Source organism: Artemia sp. Qi Xiang Cuo, chromosome 16 (assembly GCF_049724085.1).
Source record: "Artemia sp. Qi Xiang Cuo chromosome 16, ASM4972408v1, whole genome shotgun sequence".
In the NCBI taxonomy this organism is placed as follows: Eukaryota; Metazoa; Arthropoda; class Branchiopoda; order Anostraca; family Artemiidae; genus Artemia; species Artemia sp. Qi Xiang Cuo.
Window position 1 is genome coordinate 15,057,043 of NC_142809.1, and position 22,529 is coordinate 15,079,571.

A 22,529-nucleotide genomic window follows, 5' to 3' on the forward strand; every position below is an offset into this window, starting at 1 on the left:
TTTTGGCGTTCTACAGGCAATTGGAATTATTGAATTGCAGTCATATACTTTTGTTGAAAGCTATTGATTTAATTGTTTGCTTGCGTCATTAATGCAGGTCAGAAGACTGCATAGAAACTCAGTTGCAGGGGCGATTCCAGGATTTTTTTTTAGGGGGGGGGGGGGTGCAAAATAGGTTTATCCGATAAACTTGCGTTAGGAGCATGTTTAATTAACGCTAACGTGCGTTAATTTAGTAAATCACACTACTTTTTTCTACGCTAGGGGGGCGCGCGCCCCCTGGATCTGCCACTGATCCGTTGTGTGTTTTGACTTAGTTGTTTCTTTCTCTTGTATTTTCATTGTCAGATTTTTTTTTTGCATTTATCTTCTTTCTCATATTTTTTCGTTGATAAAGACTTCCAGATGTGAAGCCAAAAAATTCAGACTTTTATTTGTAATTGCAAATTTTCTTTCAACAATCACTGTCTTAATTAAAATATAACCCATTATTATATTTTATATTGTTTCATATGTTCATTGGCTTTCATTTTGAAGAATTTTGTTTAGGAAATACAATCAACCAAGAGTTTCTCAGTACATCTTGTATGAGTGATAATGGAACATATTTGTTTCATTGTTTAACATATCAAGAAGGTCGTAAATGCCTTGTTTTACAAAACAAATTCCTGTTTTTTACAACTTTACTGAAATTATTCTCATTGCTGGAGTTTTCATGGGGTGAGGGAGCAAGATCAGATAATACCAATTTTCACGTTATTTTGACCATATTTTTATTTTTTTTTATTTCTAACTATTTTTAAAATTAATAACAAAATTTAATTATGTAATTAAGTAATTATGAGTAATAATGGAACATATTTGTATCATTGTTTAAAAGTTATATCAAGATTGTCGTAAATGCCTTGTTTCACAAAAACAAATTCCTGTTTTTTACAACTTTACTGACATTAATCGGTATTGCTGGAGTTTTCATGGGATGAGGGAGCAAGATCAGATAATACCAATTTTCACGTTATTTTGACTATATTTTTATTTTTTTTTTATTTCTAAATATTTTTAAAATTAGTAACAAAATGTAATTATGTAATTATGAGTAATAATGGAACATATTTGTATCATTGCTTAAAAGTTACATCAAGAAGGTTGTAAATGCCTTGTTTTACAAAACAAATTCCTGTTTTTTGCAACTTTACTGACATTAATCGTTATTGCTGGAGTTTTCATGGGATGAGGGGAGCAAGATCAGATAATCCAAATCAGGCTTTGAAAGTTTGTTATTTTAAATATACTGAACAGATTCATTAAGAAACTAATTAATCATATTCATGGGATATGCTTGCAGCATAATTCTAATATATTCTCAATTTTATATTATTTTTCATATAGAACTGATAATCAGGTGTCAAAACGTCCCCAGAGGGCGGCTGGAACGTAAGTCAGCAGTCAGGTCAATCTGTTTAATTGACTTCCTCTCATTTGTTAATTTTTTGCTTAGTATTTATTACCATTTTTTGCATTGAAACAATAGCAGAGGTTTTAACCATTTTTAACTTGGAAGCAGTTCGAAGACGATATATTTTTTGTAAATAATGGTGCTGTTATACGATTTGTATGTTTCCCCTTGGGATTTCTGTTTATTAAAGTTCACGGATTATTTTGTGCCAGGTTCGCTGTTGTATAAACTACTAGAGAAATACGTTCTAACACAAGAGCAATTGGAATCCAATGGTTTCCCAATGCCAGATCCAGTGGAGAAAGGAAGGGCAAGGATGGTCCTTAATGTAAGTATTCTCTGTTCTTCTATCCCTATCTCTTTCTCTCCCTCGGGGACATACGCAGAGTGGGGGCACTGGGCAACTTCCCGTGAAATCTTAAATTTAATGAATATCTGGCAGAGGCGGTTTTAGGGGGAGCAGAAAGGGCACTTACCGTGGACGCATACATTTTAGGGGTGCAAAATTTCCAATAAATATTGTAACAGCTATAATCATTTTGTTATTTTTGAAATTTTATTTTTATTAAAGTAAAAGGCGCAGTTACTAAATGAACATAGTTAATAAATGATTAATTAATGAGTAAATTTAAAATAATGATTTTGATAAAATTTGGTCTGAATTTTTTTTGAGAGACAGGGGGAGGGGGGGGCTAATCAAGATTTTCCCCCGGCACACGAGAGGCCAGAACCGTCACTGGTATCTGAATAATTCTTATGCAAAGTATAAAAAATGTATTTTATTATTTAGCTACCGGCCTCTCGAAATAAATTCCTGTGTTTGTCCCTACTCTCTCTGTTTCTTTCTCTTATTATTTCTCTTATTATTTGCTTTCTCTTATTATTATTATTTGCTCCTTTTTATGATAAGAGCTAATTAATCTCATCATTGTTGGCTACTTTTAGTTCTCAACATTCTCAACATTTATCTCAGTATTATCTGATTGTATGCTACCCAGTTTAAATAATGTCTCTGTTTTCTCCAGAGTGGCTACAAAAAGTAAGCACAGAAGAGGCCTTTGAGCTTGAAATCTCAAGCTTTTTGCGGATCACCCTGCAATCTCCTTTATTCCCATATAATTTACCTTTTGCTGTCGTTATTTTTTAAAGACCCCCGTTCATTCTGTTTTCCTTATTGCTTACTAGCCTGCTTAGTACAGTGGACAGTGTGTCGGACGTTTATTCCGAAGGTTGCGGATTCAGCTCTTGTAGTAATTGAGTTCTTATTGGAATGTTTTTCCGTAGACGAATTTCTGTAACATTTTTCGTATGAATGACGTTACAAATACTTGGGGTAGTTATAATGAATTTTGATACAAATGAGTATCTGTGCTAAATATTTTGAAAGCACGTTACAATTTAAGTTGTTTGTCGATAGTATAGAATAGATTGTTGGTATAAATATGCAAAAAGACTTGCCGAATAAGATAAAACGAAATTAAAGTTCTTTACTATCGACTCCAAGGGAAGCTTGGTGAAAGTGTCTTTTCACCAAGGGAAGCTTCGTCCAAGGCCGTATCCTGGGGTGGGGGTACCCGGTTTGAACCCCCCCCCCCCCGAAATTTTTGACCGAGTCGAAAATTAGGAAAACCTAGGTAAAAATCAGTAAAATTAGTCTAAAACTGAGTAAAAAATTAGTACCCCCCCCCCGAAAAAGTCAAAAATTAGTAAACCCCCCCCTCCGAAAAAAAATCCTGGATCCTTCCTTGGCTTCGTCCCATGGTATTTATTGTTAAAACAATAGGAAATTTATTGTTAAAACAATAGGAAACATAAAAATTAGTAGCATATGCGAATTTGTTCAAGGGGTATTGGAAACTTATAAGATTAGAAACTGGGGTTTTTGTCGAAAAGTAATATCACAACTGCTTTGTAGCATTTGACGATTTTGTTTCCTTTTTTTTAGCATACGATAAAGCGCTGCATACCCGAAGCTAAACTTCTCATGTACTTTAAAATAAAAGGGAGGGTAAAGAAGCAGGGCTGTGTCAGGTTAGCTTATCATAAAACGCAGCTCACCCGAAGATTAACTTCTCAAGTACCTTCAAATATGAGGGAGGGTGAAGAAGCAGGGCTGTGTCAGAAAGGGAAGGTGAAGTCAACTAATCCACTTAACCTGTTAACGTTTCCCCTAACTAATATAGGCCTGCTTTGTGTAAAATAGATTTCACATAAAATTATTCTTAAGAATAAAAAAGCGCTAATAAATTATCACTTACAGAGAAATTGCAACTTTAATCCGATATCAATTGTAAATTAGTTATCAGATTATCAAGTTTTAATTAACATTTTCTAGTTTTTTAATGAAGTTGTTGTTAAACACTATACTGTCAGTGGCGTTAGTAGTTTTAATCTCTGTCTTCCATTGTTAAATTGCCAAAGATCCGACTCTGTTTCCCTTTCTCTGTGGTCCTAGTGGAATATGATGGTTGCAACATAATCATCTAATGACATTTGTTACGTTGCAGACTTTTAGAAAGAAAGTGGAGCTTCCCACATTAGAAAGCCCATTTGAAAGACGATGCGATCGATGTTCTGTAGTATTTTTAGTCGACAAAAGGGGAATACTTTTAAAGAAAGAAGAATGCACTTACCATTGGGGTAAGCCAATCAAACGAAGAGGTAAGTTCTTTACTGAAAATGATGCTCGTTTTTTATGCTTTGCTTTCGAACTTGACAAATAGCTTCTGCGAATGGAGCTTTCATTTTTGTGACTGTATAATCAGTATGAGATATTTTTTTAGACATTATTGGTTAGAGTTGACAAAGAAAATGTCAGAAGATACCAACGAGATCTTGAAAATATAAGCAAAATGACAAAAATGGTAGACAGTTTGGACTGATAATCACGGTCCGTTTTCAATGCCTAGTTTAAAGAACCAAGCACTTAGGGTGTATCCACGATTTTGTTGGGGGAGGGGGTACAGGAAAAATCTTTACAAAACATATCAAAATCTGTTTATATGCGTTTTGTTACTTTTAAATGGTCAGGCAAAAATTTTTTTTTTTGGGGGGGGGGGGTTCAAAGCTGGTACCTCCCCCTAGATTTGGCCTAGCTAAGCACAGTGATTTCTGATTCTTTAAATTAATTAGGAATTTACACAACCATATATTTAAAAATTGATAAATTGGACAATAGGTTTTCTACCTGAATTTTTACACTTTATAACACAACAGATCGTTATAACAAGACAGACCGTGATTGTCGATCCGAAATACCCATTACTTTCTTCGGTTTGGTTATATTGGCCTTATCCCGTTGTTTTATTTTGCATTTTTCTTACTTTTGAGTATTTAACTTAAGTATATCAGTTATGTAAAAACAAGGGCGTATCCAGGATTTTTGTTTGGAGGGGGGTATAAAAAAACAACTTTAAAACGCATAACAAATTTGTTAATTTGTTATGTAACAAAAAGTCTCGGGAAGGGGATTTAAACCCTGAACCTTCCTCCCCCTGGATACGGCCTAGGTAGTTTATTTATTTATTAACACCAAGATACGGTAAGCTTTAACAAGCTTGTCGCACAAAAAAATTATAAAAAAGTCTATAACAATGTCAATGACATAACAAAAACATACAGTAACTGAAAACATTGGAAACAATATTACTGAAACATACAATAGCATACCAACTTAACTGAAACATATCTGTTAATAATTGAAACCTACCAAAAAGTAAGCCTACAAAATAACTGTCACAAATCAGCTAATACAAAAGTAAAAATATTCTCAAATGGATTGTGATAGGATCCAGTATAGAAATCTGTAGAGGCCAAACTACTTTTGAAAGACTGGACTGCGGTAGTAGCAACTATTTCTGATGGAAGTGAATTCCAAGTCTTCCACACTCGGCTAGACAAAGAGTTTTGGCCTAATCTTTTCAGTGAACATGGTGGGTAAATAAAGTAATAAAGTATTTCAAATAATGAAATGTTCACTGTCATAGTATAAGTTACCACATTGCATAACAGCTACGACGAAAATGTGACAGCTATGCAAACAACGTAACTAAATTTCACCTTGAGATTCGATATTAATTGAATTCATTGGGGTATACAATCCTTACCTTTATTATGGGGATTTGAAATTTTTGGGAGGATGTGGCTGCAAAATTTGAGTCCAAATGTCTTTGACCTTATAATTCAGGCTTGTTAAAAGGGTTCCAGAGCAGAAGCTTGTCTTTGACTGATTTTGGAGCCGAATGGCTCTGTTGGCCGGTCTGTCAGCAGAATAGTGCTTTTGAGTCCTAGTCGTCTTTGCCCTGATTTGGGGTGTAGATCTGTTGCTGAAATGTTATTGCCATTACACATTTCTTAGTTAGCAAAAGAAAACTGTTTGGTTGTTTTTCTATAGTCTTCTTAACCCCCTTACTTTAATAGCTTCTTAGTTAATGGTTTTTGGTAAGAGTAAGGCTACTATGTTTTTTATGGGTAGACATAAGGAAATGACTCCAGACTTAGGCGAAAAAGGCCATTGCCTTCACACAAAAAACAGGGGGGGGGGCTAGTAAGGGTCGGCATATAAGCCCCACTAAAATCTTTCACTTTCTAGAATTTCTCTGCACATCTTATTCAAATTTTCAGAAAGAAAATTATTATCCCCCGCCCCTCAAATCCTCGGAAGAAAATGCTGCTCAAATATGGGGACTAATGTTTAGTTTTCACCATCATTACTATGTGTATTTCCAGCTGTCGGCCATTAAGTTCCCTAACTATGTCATCCAGCTTTATATCCAGTTTGTGAAATACCTTCAAATTTACCGATATCAGCCTGTGCCCAGATTCATGGATCCCTTTTTCCACTGTGTGTAGTGACATTTAGCTTCAGTTCGTCCAGATTTGGCAGTCTATCCCACAAAATACCGTGCCTCATGCCCAGACACTGGGCAGGACAGCCAGTGGCTGGGTGGTGACTGAAAGAGCAATAGTAGCCATCTGTTTACGGATGGGTAATGACAAGGCCTACTACTCGCAGGGAACCACGTGAAGGTTACAATTACTACCCCAAGAGTAACCTTACTATCCCAAGAGTAACTTTACTACAGTCTCTTCCAAGTAGCGTATCAAATCTTTATTTTTCTGTAGGGTGGGGGTGTTCCTACAAAAAACTTACATTATTCAAGTCTCAGTGTGGACAAAATTATAGTGGATACAGTTCCTTCAATCTTGAATGAATTGTATATCTTTAAACCAAGGGCATATCCGGGATTTTTATTCGAGAGAGGAGGGTATTTTTCCAGAGGGGGGTTTTGAAAAAAAAAATATCTAAAAACGTTTAAAAAAATTATTCATATGCATTTTGTTGCGTTTGTACGAGTCGAATAATTGCTTTTTATTCGGGTGGGGGCTCAAACCCGGTAACCCCCCCCCTCCTGAATACGGATTTTTAATTATTCTTGTTTTGTTCGCAATCTTTAATTTGTCCATTTTCCGGGGTTTTCCATTTTCTGTTCCATCGTTCCACTTTCCGCTTCTATGCACTATCTGTGGTTCCTCACTTGACAGTTTTGATTTATGTCACCTGTCAATCCACCATTATCCTTCATTTAGCACAGGATATATTTTCAAGCTTATGAGGCGGTATATTTAGCTTTGAAGATATACAAGAAGCATTACTAGGCTTAATCTGTGTCATTGTGATGCCTTTCTATCAGGTTAGGAAACGCAATTTTCCGGATAGATGTCTTTCTTATATCTCATTGTGTGGAAATAAATTGTATGCTTGTTGCTAGCTAGAGCTTTTCTGATGTATTCTCCTTTTTTCTCTTTTCTCCCTCACCTGATAATGGAAATTAAAGGTATATTTAAAGAGGGTTAATGGTGATAATAGGGATGCAATTGCCCTCGTTAATTTTTGTACCGCCTATGGCTAGGGCACGTTCTGCGGATGAAGGATGAAAAATTGCCAAGAATATCATTTTTGGCCAACCGTCTAGGGCTAAACGAAAAGCAGGTTGTCCGCGGTTGCGGTGGGAGGATGTCATAAAGAAAAATTTAAAGGAAATGGGAACTTCCTAGGAGGGTGTAAAGAGGAAGGCTTTGAATAGATTGGGATAAAGGAGGAGCGTGCGTAGCTTTGTTGGCCTCAGGCGACTTGGTGCTGCGATGAGTTGTTAGTAGTAGTTGTAGATCTCGAACAATACTTTTAATACTTTCGTAAAAATCGAAACCCCTCCCCCCTTAGGTCTTGAAAATTACGTTTTATTTGTATTTTCATTGAAATATTGAGAGAAAATCTTTGCCTCCCCCACTCTACCTTTTTTTCAGAATTGAAGCCCCTCCTACTAATGACCATTTTCAATTTTAGTTAAAACCAGGTGACAGACTTGATAAGGGACAGTCTAACTCGGATCCCAGTAGAGTTCGATCATCGAGTTATAATTCAATATAGTTGATATTGTTTGGGGTTTGACGCGTTCGACAAATAGGTCATATGCGTTCGTATCACTTGATTTATCAGTACCTTCTCTAATCACTAGCTTGTTCGGGTAGCGATAAAAATTTTATGGCTATACTAATTGTGGTAATTAAAATTGACCGCGTTAAATGTAATAATATGCTTTAAGCCTGTGAACTTACACCTTATAAGTTCCCCGATAGCGCCACTTATAGTGCTACGGACTGTGCCATATATAATATTATGTTTAAAGTAGTGTACCGATCGCGCCAGTTCTTCCGGGGTGATTTTTCTTAGGTTACTTAATAGGCTAAGAAAGCCGTAAAAATAATGAGAAAATTAAGTTTATGATCACGCCACAGCAATGGGGAGTAAAGTAAATTTATGACCGCGCCACCCTCAATCATTGAGAGAAAATAAAATGTGTAGCTATATAAATGTAACCTCTTTTCCTTGAGCTATGTGGAAATCAATTACCTCTAATATTATGTAGAAATCAGATCCCTGGGAGCGCTAGCTTGGAGGCATGCGAACTAATTACCTGCCGTGCGACTAGATACAGTAATATAAAATAAACACAAGTAGAAAAGCAATAGTTTTATTATGACTTACTTATTTCGGTGTACATCAGTGGTTCACTTCAAATGACAACGACAAAGGCAAGGATAAATTGGCTCTCAAAGATAATGTTGATGGCAATAGAGACAATCCATAATTGAAACGAAAAACAGTTTTTTTCACTATATCACACAAATAAAACTCCTGCGCATTACTAGCTTTTTTCACGATTGGCCCAAGTCCTCTATAATTTATACTTATTATAATTCATTAAGAATTTATACTCTTGGAAATGGTATTTCAACTCAATTAGGGGACGTTTAATTTCTGTCGGAATTATCTTTAGAAAAAAGGAATTTTATTTTTTGTATTTAAATATATCACATTTTACTCACGGTACATATTACCCATCCCATTATTTAATGACGTCCCGTCATTAGGACTTGCTTGCCCTTGGGCTTTTGAAATATTCACTATTTATTAACTATTTATTCTACATAATTTTGATTGACATCGTTTTATTTTATATTTTTATTTTAGCTTAATCTGGAGTGCTAAAAATTTTCTCTATTACTTTTCTTATTTTATTATACATCCCTATCTAAAATTCATCTACCGGACTAAGATTATTCATGGTTCTAGCCTAGCTACTATACTTTTTTGAATTCTTGATCAGCCTGCCTAAGACTCTAGGCAGGCATGTCTTTCCAAAAACTAACCTGACAAGTATGTCTCCAATAAGAGGGTCATGCATACTCCTGCCATTTACCCGTGCCCCATCCATTTAAACATTTGCCTCTCAATTACTTGGACTATCTGTCTTGGCTTTTCTCTGTCTACAATTACCCAGCCCAGTCTTGATGCAACCTATGCAACCTATTGCCCAAAATACTTGATAACTTCAGTACATTCGGGTGACACTTCAGTCAATATTCGTTGAACTTGATCACGTATCTTTCTGTTGGTAGGGGGTTGTTCACCTGCAGCAATTGCCTGCATTGAAAGGCAGGAATCGAAGTAATGCAATTTTGCTTCGTCATACAGCAATTAAAATAATTCAATATATTTTCCATATTTTTTATTGAATGGAAAAATGCTGGAAGTGGTGGAAAAAGCCAAATACTTAGGTTTCATCCTTTGTCGAAATGGAAAATGGACGGGTCATATTACAACAATATCACAGAAAGGAAAAAATGCATTATTTGTAATATACAGAAGCACACTAAGATCAGAAATAAGTAAATTAAGCCTCCACAATAATATATTATACAAATATATATGGGGATATCAACCGGCAAAGCAACTAGAAACCCTTCAACTTCAATATTATAAACGAGTTTTTGGCTTTCAGAATGCAGCACATACGATAGTATTAAAAGGTGATCTTGGTATATTTAACCTGAAATTGAAAAGATATACCCAAATCATCAAATTTTGTTTAAGACTCCTCAAACTTCCCAGACTAGACTTGCCCGAGCCAGAAGATCATGAAAAGCTCTTCAACGAATTTAGTGCAAGACTTGAAGACCAAGAAGTGCAACTATGGCAATCAGCTGTGGATAAATCTCCGAGTTATTATTTTGTATAGAGAAGTAAAAGAGAACTTTGTGCAGGAGTTTTATTTTACGCTGAGGTTGCCCATTAAATATCTGAGGATTCAGATTCGAGCTAATTGTCTTCTAATTTATGGTAAGGTTGTAAAGAAATTGAGGGAAGGTCCGGAGGTCGGGTGTAGTTGCTTGAGATGATTATGGGTTGGGCCTTTTCCTCCTCCGGTGTAAGCAGCTTTCTCATTTAGAGGGATCAATTATCCAAGAAGGGGAAGATAGGCTGCTTCGTGAGTTAATGAGGTCTAGGACTCCCCGTTATATTGTGGCAGTAGGAAATTTTGTATTGATGGGAAGGATGTCAAATGGAGTATATGTTTTCTTTAGTATTTGTCTTTTTTGTATATGGCTTTAAAAGGCTTTTAAATACAGATTATTATTGTTATAGTTTCGGGTCGAGGAAAAGAAAGCTTGAATTTAAATACCATCTTTAGATTGATTTTGTAAATTTAGCAACGGGTCTATTAGAGTGCAGGCGATATGAAGCACTAGTATTTTCTTAAGGGTATTGGATCTTAGAATTACCACTTTTGTATCTCATTTCAAAGAAATCAAACCATGAAGGCCGCGTCCTGGGGGATTGGAATTTTTGTCTGGCTCGCAAATCGTAATAAAATGCCTATAAACAAATTTTGATGTTTAAAAAGACTGTGCAAAAGAAAAAAAAAATCGAAAATCCCTTCCCCTTTCCATCATAAACATCAACAACAAGAAAAAAAATAATAGGGAATTATTTTCGCAAGACAGTGGAATTCTATATTTGAATGAATATTTCGACCCTCTGTTCAAAGGCCGTCCTCAGCAATACATAAATACATAAAAGAAAAGAGACATTAAAATACGAACATAAAAACTGAAATGAATTTTTTAAAACAGTCCCAGCATCCTTACTTCAGTAAAGTTCAACCCAGAGTCTTGGCTGAAATTCGCTGAGGTAAGGATAATTCTCTATTGTTTTTCCTTGTTGATGTTTATGAACTAAAATCTGGGATACACCCTTGCAAATCATTCCGCAGCATGTTTTAAAATGCTTTTTAATGTAACACATAAAGTTCTATCTTCAATTACTTATGTTTGAGTTATCAGTGTTGCCAAAAAAAAATGCAAATTTCAACCTGACACTGATTGAGGTCTCAGTGGTGTAGATGTCTTATGACTAGCATGGTTAATTATCTCTTGTTTTAGTTTATAGGCTAATTACCTCTGAATAATTACCTCTTAATTAACTCTGAATTGTTTATTTATTGTTTTTTTTTTTCAATAATTCATAGAATCAGTTTTTAGATCTTCAATTTTATTTGGAGAAAGAACCTTAATGATTTGAAGAAAATCCTATTTCAGTAATATATGGAATCTTGAGCTGGTGCTTCAAACGATTTAAAGTGGTGTTAGAAAACAACTGTTTCTCGAGATGCTTTGGGATAAGACTGTATCCGGGAGGGGTTTAAAAGGTTTGCTCCCCTCCCCCCCACCCCCGAAATTTTTGTTTGACTTGTAGAAACGTAACAAAAATGCATAAATACAATTTTTAAGCATTTTTTAGTTGTTTTTTTGTAAAACCAGCCGGAAAAGTACCCCCCCCCCCGAACAAAAATTCAGGATATGCCTTTGCCCTGAGAATATAATAAGCTATACGTATTTAATTCTGAATACGCCAAATTATTTCATTGCAATCATTTTTTGCTTGTGTTTAGAATTGTTAACTCTTGTTTCCAAAACTGTTGATGCTTGAATTAGAGATGTTATCGAATTGGTATCAAAAGCGCCAAAACGGGGGGGGGGGGTACCTCAGCCACCCATCCCCTAGAATGTCAAAAACATGGCAAAAAATCGTTCTTTTGTATGTAAAAATGGAACCATGTTAAAAAGACAGAATTGAGGTTATTTTTGGGTGATAAGTGTTACGAATGTCGCCTTCAAAATTTGAGGCACCCATCTCCCTTCCCCCGGTCCTCCTTCAATATATTAGAACTGCCACTGGGCACCAAGTTGCTTGAAAACTATTTACAATACGTCAATTGCAAAAATACAGAATAATATTAGTCGGGGCATATTTCTATCTATTAAAAAAGATAGAACTAATATTATTCTTCGCTCATAAATGCTTCAAATAAAACACCATCACATTAAGAATTTGAGGCACCCACCTGCTCCTTCAAAATATTGGAACTACCACTGGTTAAAAAGCCACGTGAAGAATTATTTATGATACGCCAGTTGCAAAAAAGAATATATAATAATATTAGTCTTTGCATAATAATAATAATAGTAATCTGTATTTAAGAGCCTTTTAAAGCCATATACAAAAAAGACAAATACTAAAGCAAAGTTACACTCCATTTGACATCCTTCCCTTCAATACAAAATTTCCTACTGCCACAATATAACGGGGGGGACTACAAGTAGACCTCATTAACCTACAAAGCAGCCTATCTTCCCCTTCTTGGATAATTTATCCCCTTAAATGAGAAAGCTGCTTACACCGGAGGAGGAAATGGCCCAACCCATAATCACTCTCCCCACATCTCAAGCAACATTTTTCTGTTTATTAAACAGAAAAGACAACTAATATTATTCTTGGCACTTAAGTGTTTCAAATAAAATCCTCGCTCCTCATCAAGAATACTAGAACCACCAATTGATGCCCATGTCACATGAAACATTATTTAGGATACGTCAATTGCAAAAAAAGAATAATATTAGCCTGTGTATATAAGCACGTGAAATAAGACACTAAATGCGAACCTGATCAGTTTTTAATTTCAGGAATTGGAGGCTTAGAAACTAAATACTCATGCTGTGGCTGTGATATTGATTCAACGGGTTGTACTGTTGGCTCTTCTCACGTTATAGAACAAGTTGATCTAAATTGTGTCAAAGGTTTTGTATCAACACTTCCCAAAAATCCCCCTGAGGATGGTACCTTTGGAGTTTATGCACTTGACTGTGAAATGTGCTATACTACTGGAGGCATAGAATTAACCCGACTAACAGTTATTGGGTCAGACTGTCAAATTGTTTATGAAACTCTAGTCATGCCCGATAACCCCATTTTGGATTATAATACCAGGTTAGTTTTTTCTGTTTTTGTCTTTATCCTTTTTCTATTTTTCAGCCTTTTCTGTTTTTTCTACCTTTTGTCTTCAGCCTTTTTTTTAAATAGCTGAACTTAAACACATTCGTAGAATTCCTTTGGCTGGGGATTTGAGTTTCAAATTGTAAATCAGTATTGTTAAAGCCGGCGGGGTATTATGGTTGTACTCGTGAGGGATAATAAACAATCAAAATGACACAAGGTAGGCAACTTGTTTGAAAAAGTGAACGCAATAAAGACAAATTAAGAACATTGATGGGTGGAGGAAAGAATATTGTAGCGAGTGGCATACGAATTTTCTGATAAATCAGACTAGATTCTTACGCTTAGATTGATATTTGAGAAGTGTATGGGTTATGAAATCCACGTAAGGTATGAGGTAGGATTAGTGATATACTCAGTGCAGAGTCAGGACCCTTCCCAGAGAACTATCAAAACCCTTCCCAGGTTTAAGAAGGATATTTTAAAGCTTATAAAACTTCAAACATTCGGAGATAAGCTGCAATTGTTTTTTCAAACAGTTTGTGGTAACGAACTGTAAGGAACGACCCGGCTCAATAGTAACCAAAACTCTAAAAAATAGAATTTTGATACCAATAGATGCATCAAAAGAATCAGATTTTTATGCTGATTTTAAATATATAAGTTTTATCAAGTATTACCTATGTTAAATCTTACCTGAGAAAATTTGCCTTATTTTCGAAAAAGGGGGGAAACACCCCATAAAAGTCATAAGATCTTAATGTAAATCATATCATCAGTTTCAGCTTAGCAGAGAACCGTACTATAGAGGTTTCAAGCCCCTATCTGCAAAAACGTGTAATTTTGTATTTTTTGCCAGAAGAAAGATCATGGATGCGTTTTTTTTTTCCTAGGGGTGATCATATCGCGAGAGGGCTCATTAGAACGGAAATTAAAAGTTCTAGTGCCATTTTTAAGTGACCAATAAAATTAGTGGGGAACTAGGCCCCCTCCCGCGCTCATTTTTTTTCCCAAAGTCACCCGATCAAAATTTTGAGATAACCATTTTGTTAAGCATAGTCGAAAAATTTAATAACTATGTCTTTTAGGATGACTTAATCCCCCACAGTTCCCGGGGGAAGGGCTGCAAGATATGAGATTTGCCCATTGTTTACATATAGTATTGTTTTTTGGGAAGTATACAGACGTTTTCAGGGGGATTTTTCTGGTGGAGGTCGGGGGTTACCTGGGAGAATCTTTCCATAGAGGAATTTTTAATGGGGGAAGGGAATTTTCCATGAAGGGGTTACCAGATTTCCCTGCATTATTTGAAAAAACATCAGAAATTGAATAAAATAAATTGTGTTTTTCAACTGGAAGTAAGGAGCAACATTAAAACTTAAAACGAACAGAAATTATTACGTATATGAGGGGGTTCGCCCCCTCGTCAATACCTCGCTCTTTACGCTAAATTGTTTTTTGTACATTCAAAACAGCTATTTATTCTAATTAAATGGCCTTTGTTATTCAGGGGTCATTCTTAAAGAATTGGAACAAAATTCGAACTTGAGCGTAAAGATTGAGGTATTGACGAGGGGGCGAACCCCCTCATGTACGTAATAATTCTGTTTGTTTTAAGGTTTAATGTTACCCAAAGAAGGACAAAGTGGCCGACTAAAGAAAGACATGAAAGAAATTGATTTCACATTTATAACAAAGACTTAAAAAACAGAACTCTTAACAAACAAACAAAAAAAAAGAAATAAAACAACCAAATTATGACCAATCTCTATTCATGAAAATAAAAACAAATATACAAAAAAATAATAATAACAAAAAGAGAAGAGAGAAGGAAAAAAAAATATTAGACCTTCCACTCAAGTGGTATCTCAAAATTTTGATCGCATGTCTTTGTGGAAATAAGGTACGAGGAAGGGGGTTTTTGAAGTTAAAAATGAACATGCGAAAAACAATAATAATAACAAAAGAAATCTTGCTTTTGTAAAGTATGAGAATTTTTTTTTGGTATTTTCATTGTGCATAAAATTGAGAAACAACAAATTTCCCCCTTCTAGATTTACCCCCCTCTCCCTACATTTCCATGAATTAGTGTCCCTTGCCCAATTTCTTTCATTCTCTCTATCCGACAGGATTTCTTTGCTTAAAAGCTTGTTCTTTAGATTTCTTATTTTCTTCCCCCAGGGAAATAAATCCGTAGTACGAGTCTACTACAAAGGACCTTAACAAGGATATAACCAAAGGCAAAAAGCTATAACATGGTATAAAGTGGACTTTAAAGCTGATTAGTTCTATCACAGTGTGAAAAGAAAGAAAATGAATCGCTGAAATGCGCTTTCTTTTCTTGCACGGGCTGATTGGCTAGTAAATTGGTCTTGGAAAGGAGAAAAATAAAACTAAGGAAATGAAATTAGAATTAAAAAGCAGCTAGGATAATTTTGCAGAAGGAAAAAAAACATGAATAAATCAAATTTAGCTCCCCCTCTCGACTCAAATATAAGCAAAAATGCCGAATCAATTTGGGCAACCCCCCAGTCACGGTGCCCTTAACGGCTCTGGGGTGGGGGGTAATTTTTTTAAACGTGTTAAAAATTTATTAATATGTATTTTGTTACGTTTTTACGGGTCGGGTAAAAATCTCGGGGGGGATCAAACCCTGTACCCCTCCCCCCTGAGTACGGCCTTGAAACTTGTAGCTCTTTTTCTCTCCGATTGGATTTCAAACACCTGAATATCCACTGTCCTAAACCTGAAAACCCCATGGAATTATAAATTAAAGGAGAGCTATTTCCATGAGCTGACACCATTCTGATTCATTTCTTAATTTATGTTAATCCGTGTGTTAAAATAATGATTTAAAAAAAGTACAATATTTGTCTCATATACAGCAGTAATTGCAATACAAGGACAGTTCTATGTGAACCCAACCGCAGTATAATTTGTACATTGATGCAATGCACGAATAATATCTACGAACAAATTTTGTATGAATAATATCTATGAACAAATTTTTTAAACGTTGATTAACTGACGTTCTAATCGAGTTAAGGTTGGGGAAACCATTGGGGGAGGGGGCGGGGGTCGTCTTTTTGGATTGAGTCAAAACTTTTAAAACATGGATGTGCCCACTCTGTTTTAATTCTTTACCGTAGATCTGATAATGTTTTACTTTTTTTTAGTAAAGCACATTTTTTTTATCTTCACAAATCACAAAAAACACATCATTCCTGAAGTAAACGCTTGTATAGGGTTCCAATGTACAACCGTAACCAAACCAAATGTCACATTTTATGATGGTTCTAATTCTTCCTTTCAAAACTGCCAAAAAAAATACAAAAAAAAAATTCCTTTGTTCTATCCCCCCTAAAAAAAATTCAGACCAATGTTTGTTGGACGGTGTAAGATGAATAGCTATTTGATCGCTTTTCAAACGTTAATTAAAGTTGATTGGCGCTAATTAAGGGGAAAGATTGATTTCTGTAATGTTTGCCAAAAAGCGGTACATGATTGGGTAGGAGACGTAGTCCTAATAAAGGGGAAACCATATTTGTTAAGGAATTAATAGCTATTTTAGTTAAGACTCCCTCTAATAAACATTTGTCAAATCTCTTTCTACTTAATTTAATACCTAAATATATTCAGAATGTGTATCTAGTCTTTATGTATGAATAGCACTCTTAAATCTTCAAAAACCGTTGGTTCCTCATCCCCCCCCTCAGAAACAAAAACTCTGGCTACAAGTCTAATTTTGGCCGAGAGCTAAATTAGTTTCCAAATACTGATTTTAAGTTTTTTAGCTTCCCCTCTCCTTCTACTCCCCATTGCAAGACAAGGAATATAAAGAAATTTAAAATATCTGAGAGGACTATGATTCTTTCCAATAAATGAGAAAAACCCTTTTCAGTGTTCTTTTTGGTGAAAATGCCCTTGACTCTGAATAAGCCATTAGACGACTCTTAAAATATACCATCTATTTTATTTCTTTTTCAAATTCTTAATTTTTCATTTTAAAATCCACTAGAAGAATGTATTTGGATTGTTTAGCATAAGTCATGGTTGAGACCTGGTAAGAAAGACTATTAAACTCAGGGGTGGATCTAGAGCAAAATCTTGGGGGGAGGGCAATGTGACAAGGATTTCAATAAGCAAAATCTTGGGGGGAGGGCAATGTGACAAGGGCTTCAAAAAGCAAAATCTTGGGGGGGGGGGAGGGCAATGTGATAAGGGCTTCAACAAGCAAAATCTTGGGGGGAGAGCAATGTGACAAGGGCTTCAATAAGAAAAATCTTGGGGGCGAGCAATGTGACAAGGGCTTCAATAAGCAAAATCTTGGGGGGAGGGCAATGTGACAAGGGCTTCAATAAGCAAAATCTTGGGGGGAGGTGAATAAAATTGAAAACAAACTGAATTTCACACTTTTGATTTGGCACTTTGTTCCATCAGTTGTTCTGGTACATTGGATTGCTTGCACTATCCATGCTAAAATACGAATGTCTTTGGTTTTTGGGATGGGGACCCTGTACCTCCGGTTAGGGGTTTTCGACCATGGTGATTTCAATGGTGCACTTTTTATTTCGATCCAATGCCACTTTTGAGAATTTTCGATTTTTTTCGAAAATAAGGGAAATTTGTTTTTGTGCTATGATTAACATTGAAGTTTAATGTAGGTAATAATTAACATTGCTGAATCAGCATCAAATAATTTTTTGCTTAGAATAGTTTTTCTAAAAACACGTTTTATTATTTTCGGCTACTATAGGCCAAGATTAGCTCATTACTAGGCTGCAGCTACTGATGCATCCATGATGTCTAAAATTCGTTGAATACAAACGCTAATAATTCACTAGAGGCACTTTTTCTACTGACTTGTACTATAAAGCCATTTCCACTTCTTTGTAAACTGCCAAACCTTACTTATTTTGTTCTAAGATCTAAAGTAACAGTACTGCAAGCTTCTGGCTCTGTTTTGGACCAGCTTTAAAGTTAATATTGAGCTATAGGTTCTCAATCTCCGGAGGATGTCTTGTAGTTAGACTAGAGCTTCTTCTTAGTTGAAAAACAGTAGTTATAACAGCTAGCTAAATATAATAAATAAAAACTATGTCTGTAGTGCCGCCTCCAGAGTCAGATATAGTTTCACCCCACTGATCACATTCACTTTCTTCATCCAACTTGTCAGGGTCATGGATATCAGAGGCAGTATTTGCAATATCATCATCTATGACATCGGGTAGATCCTTTCCACTTCTTTGTAAACTGCCATTTCTTACTTATTTTGTTCTAAGATCTAAAGTAACAGTACTCTAAGCTTCTGGCTCTGTTTTGGACCAGCTTTAAAGTTAATATTGAGCTACAGGTCCACTATCTCTGAAGAATGTCTTGTAGTTAGACTAGAGCTTCTTCTTAGTTGAAAAAACATTAGTTACAAGAGCTAGCAAAATAAAATAAAAGCTATGTCTATAGTGCTGCCTCCAGTCAGATGTAGTTTTAGCCCACTGATCACATACACTTTCTTCATCCAACTTGTCAGGGTCATCGATAGTATTAACAATTATTAGCAATATTACGCAGTATTAGCAATATCCTCATCTATGACATCGGGTAGATCATCTTCGTCTGTACCAATCTCTTGCTTTCTACTTGAGCCTTCTTCTAGTTCGTCATCATTGTCGTCAGACTCACATTCAACAGCTCTGCATCATTTTGTCTCCAGAAATTGAGAGCATTGGTTACATAAGGGCAAAGGAGATGACCAAAGTACGAAGACCTTTCAATCCCCCCAAGCTAGCAAACTTTAACAGTAGCGTCAACGCAAGCGCTTGGTTAAGCGAAAAAAAAACAACAACAACAGAAAACAGGTAAAAACAAACTGAATTGGAAAAAAAACAGGTTAACAAAAACAGAATAGAAAGAACAAGAATAACAGAATAACAAAAAACAGAATAGTCCGACAAAAACAGATGTCCTGTTTTTGTTTTCGTTTTTTTTTTTACAGAAATAAAAACAGAAAAAGTACCGATGCTTAATTTGAAGCTACTTTGGCGAGCACTGGTTTCCGTTGAATTTATTGAGAATTTTATGTAGCTTTGGTAACTCTACCTTGTTTTATTTCATTTATATCTACACCATAGGGAATGGAATTTATTATCTATTAATTGCCACTATATATTTGTTTGTAGTTTTAATACCAGTAATTATGGGGTAATTATGCCAGTAATGGGGTGGCAGTAATTACTATCAATGGGTGACAGTAATTATGGCAATAATTTAGGCTAGTATGAAAAGAAAACTATTTTTGTTAAATAGCTTGGGAACTTTAGGTCAAATTCGGGAGAGGGGCGGGTAACCCCCGAAGTTCTTTACCATGCTATAATTATAGAGCATTTTTCCTGCAAGAACCGTCGTTCTAGCATTGCTTGAGCGAGATGATTACTAACTGCGAGGTTTGAAGGCCCGAGCGAGCAGAATGAGAAGACGAACACCCGGCTACCAAAAGGCCAGCTAAGCAGGTCAATTTGACTAGTCATAACATATTTAAGAAATTTGTTGTGCCTATAATAAACATATTCATAGTGTATAATGCTTACCTATAAATTGTTTCCTTTCAACCTTTCAAGAAATTTCTGTTTTTTAAAAGATAAGGTTTCAACCTATCAAGAACATTTAATTATCACCCGCCTGTCCTCCCCCTTTTTCAAAATCATATGTATACTTGGGCAGACAAATAAATTACTTTTCAACTACTTGTTTCACTTTTATTTTCGGTTGGACAGTCAAATTGATTCCTTACCAGGTGGAACCTTCCTTCATTTAAGATAAATATGGCAAAATGTGGAATGTTCGAAAACTGTTTTCAACTTTTATTTCAAGGATTTTGTTCCACTCTTGAATAATCAATCGACTCTTAAAGTAGACGTATCATGAGAAAAAGAAAGGCTACTGTCCAAAACTTCCATGTTAAAGAGTGGATAGGAGGACTATATATATATATATATATATATATATATATATATATATATATATATATATATATATATATATATATATATATATATATATATATATATATATATATATATATATATATATATATATATATATATATATATATATATATATATATATATATATATATATATATATATATATATATATATATATATATATATATATATATATATATATATATATATATATACCATTGACATTGACAATATTCGTAAGTCAGAAAGCAAAACCAACATGTCAAATTTGGAGCCAAAACAAGAATGCAAATCCTGATTGGTTCTTTTGTATGGAATGGTAAACCAGAAAAAAACGAACCGCTTATATTCTAAGGAAACGTTTATAAGTTGCGCTAAACGCTGATTTCTAATTTATTTCATAAAAAGGACCATAACATAGTTTAGTTAGTTTAAATACATTCTGAGAACACACTGTCTATACATGACAAATGAAACTCAGAGAGGAAAGAAAATAACAAAAAGAAAAACAAAATTAAAAAAGGTGAAAAAATGAGAATTTTGTCAGCCAGTGGCGAACTATGAAGAAGAAAAAACAAGCAAATATTTCGACAAGGACCTCCGCCGAGTCGTCCTCAGTGCTTAACAAAAAAGAAAGAAAAGAAACCAACGAAAAGATCCAATTTTCGTTGGTTTCTTTTTCTTTTCTTTCTTTTCTGTTTAGCACTGAGGATGACTCGGTGGAGATCCTTGTCGAAATATTTGCTTACTTATTCTTCTTTATGGTTTGCCACTGGCTGACAAAATCCTCGTTTTTTCACCTTTTTTTATTTTATTTTTCTTTTTGTTATTTTCTTTCCTCTCTGAGTTTCATTTGTAGTGTAGTTAGTTATCAGCTCAAGGCTAATATCTAATTTATTTCATAAAAAGGGCCATAACATAATGTAGTTAGATATCAGCTCAAGGCTAATATCTAATTTATTTCATAAAAAGAGCCATAACCTAACATATTTTAAACATAGCCTTGATTTATGAATCAAATTAGTTTGGTAATTGAGACGAAGAGAATTTATTACGGATTGTCGCTTCCTTTATTAAAAGAATTCTTTATGGAACATATTTTTTCTGTTTTCCAGTCGGGATATATTTTCACAGGAGAACTTGAGATTTATCTATAAGGCAATTTTTGCCAGTTTTTTCAGTGAAAATACTAAACGCAGTTATTTTTCAGAATCACCCCCTCCCCCCTTTAAAACCCCTGGTCAGGTGCATAATGATATATATGTTGAAGAAGCATTGTCAGTTTAGTTTAGATCCTCTAGAACATCAAATTTCAACATACAATTTAACAGTTCCAATAGGGATAAATCCTTTCATTAGACATTGAAAAACAATGATACAAATTCTCATAAAAATTAAAAAAAAAAACACTGACGTTACGTAAACAAATAACTTGCAGATAAACAAAATCCCTAAATCAAATTTTAAGCAGTTCCTCTCAGTAATTTTGAATTTTAATTCGGCAGAAAAAAGATTTTATGTGCGTGAGATGCACATAAATATCTTTTTCGAAATTAACCTCATTACATATTTAAAAATTTAAATATTGAAATAAATTTTAAATGTATAATCTTTATGTCTGAACAGTTTTCCTTTCAATCTTTCATGAGCTTTTAATTGTTGCCCCCTCTCACCTGAGGAGAAATCTTGGCTATAGGTCTAGTTTGGGAAGGTTAGACCGCTGAACTAATTCCTAAATACTTGTTTTCCGTTTTTTTTCTTTTAAAATGTCAAGTTAGTTGCATATTGAGCATTTACCTCCCCCCTTTCTACACAAGAAAAACAAAATCAAAAATGCGTTATATTCGGAAAAACTATGACACTTTTTGATAAAAAAAGAAAAGAAAAATTGAACCTTTTTTCAACCTTTCCTTTAAAGGATTTTGGCGGAAACCCTGAGTATGACTGAAACATGAACCAACCCTGAAAGTATAGGTTTAAGAAATGCGTTTCTTTTCGCATCTATTTCAAGGACATTGATTTCACCTAAGGTGGAAACCCAATTTATTTCTTAAAATGGACCACACTCTCTCGTAGTTATAATACAGCTTTCGGTTCAGACGTGTCAATTCGGGGGGGGGGGTATTGAACCTCTCCTATATTTTGCAATCTATATTTTAAAAAAAATCCTTTTTTGTATTTCTGTTGAAAATACCTTTTTTTGGTATTTTGTTGAAAAAAATCGAAAAAAACAAAGTTAATCCTCCCCATTAGGTTTTAATAAATACACCCCCACCCCTACATCCTCGTGAATTGACACCCCTGCCTCGGTTTATAAATCAAATTAGTTTTATTAGTGAGATGAAGAAGATTTATTAGGCACTTTTGCTTCTTTTATTAAAGGAATTGTTTATGGAACATATTTTCCGTTTTCTTG

At 34.8% G+C, this 22,529-nt stretch overlaps 1 protein-coding gene across 1 annotated transcript in view; it reads left to right on the forward strand.

Moving 5' to 3' along the window:
* The window catches only part of LOC148942610 (uncharacterized), a 154,588-nt gene that overhangs the window by 83,303 nt on the left and 48,756 nt on the right, over window positions 1-22,529 (forward strand). Inside the window, 3 exon segments of the mRNA XM_089102315.1 lie at window positions 1,669-1,784; window positions 3,964-4,117; window positions 12,824-13,127. Of these exon segments, the coding sequence (XP_088958441.1) occupies window positions 1,669-1,784; window positions 3,964-4,117; window positions 12,824-13,127 (574 nt within the window).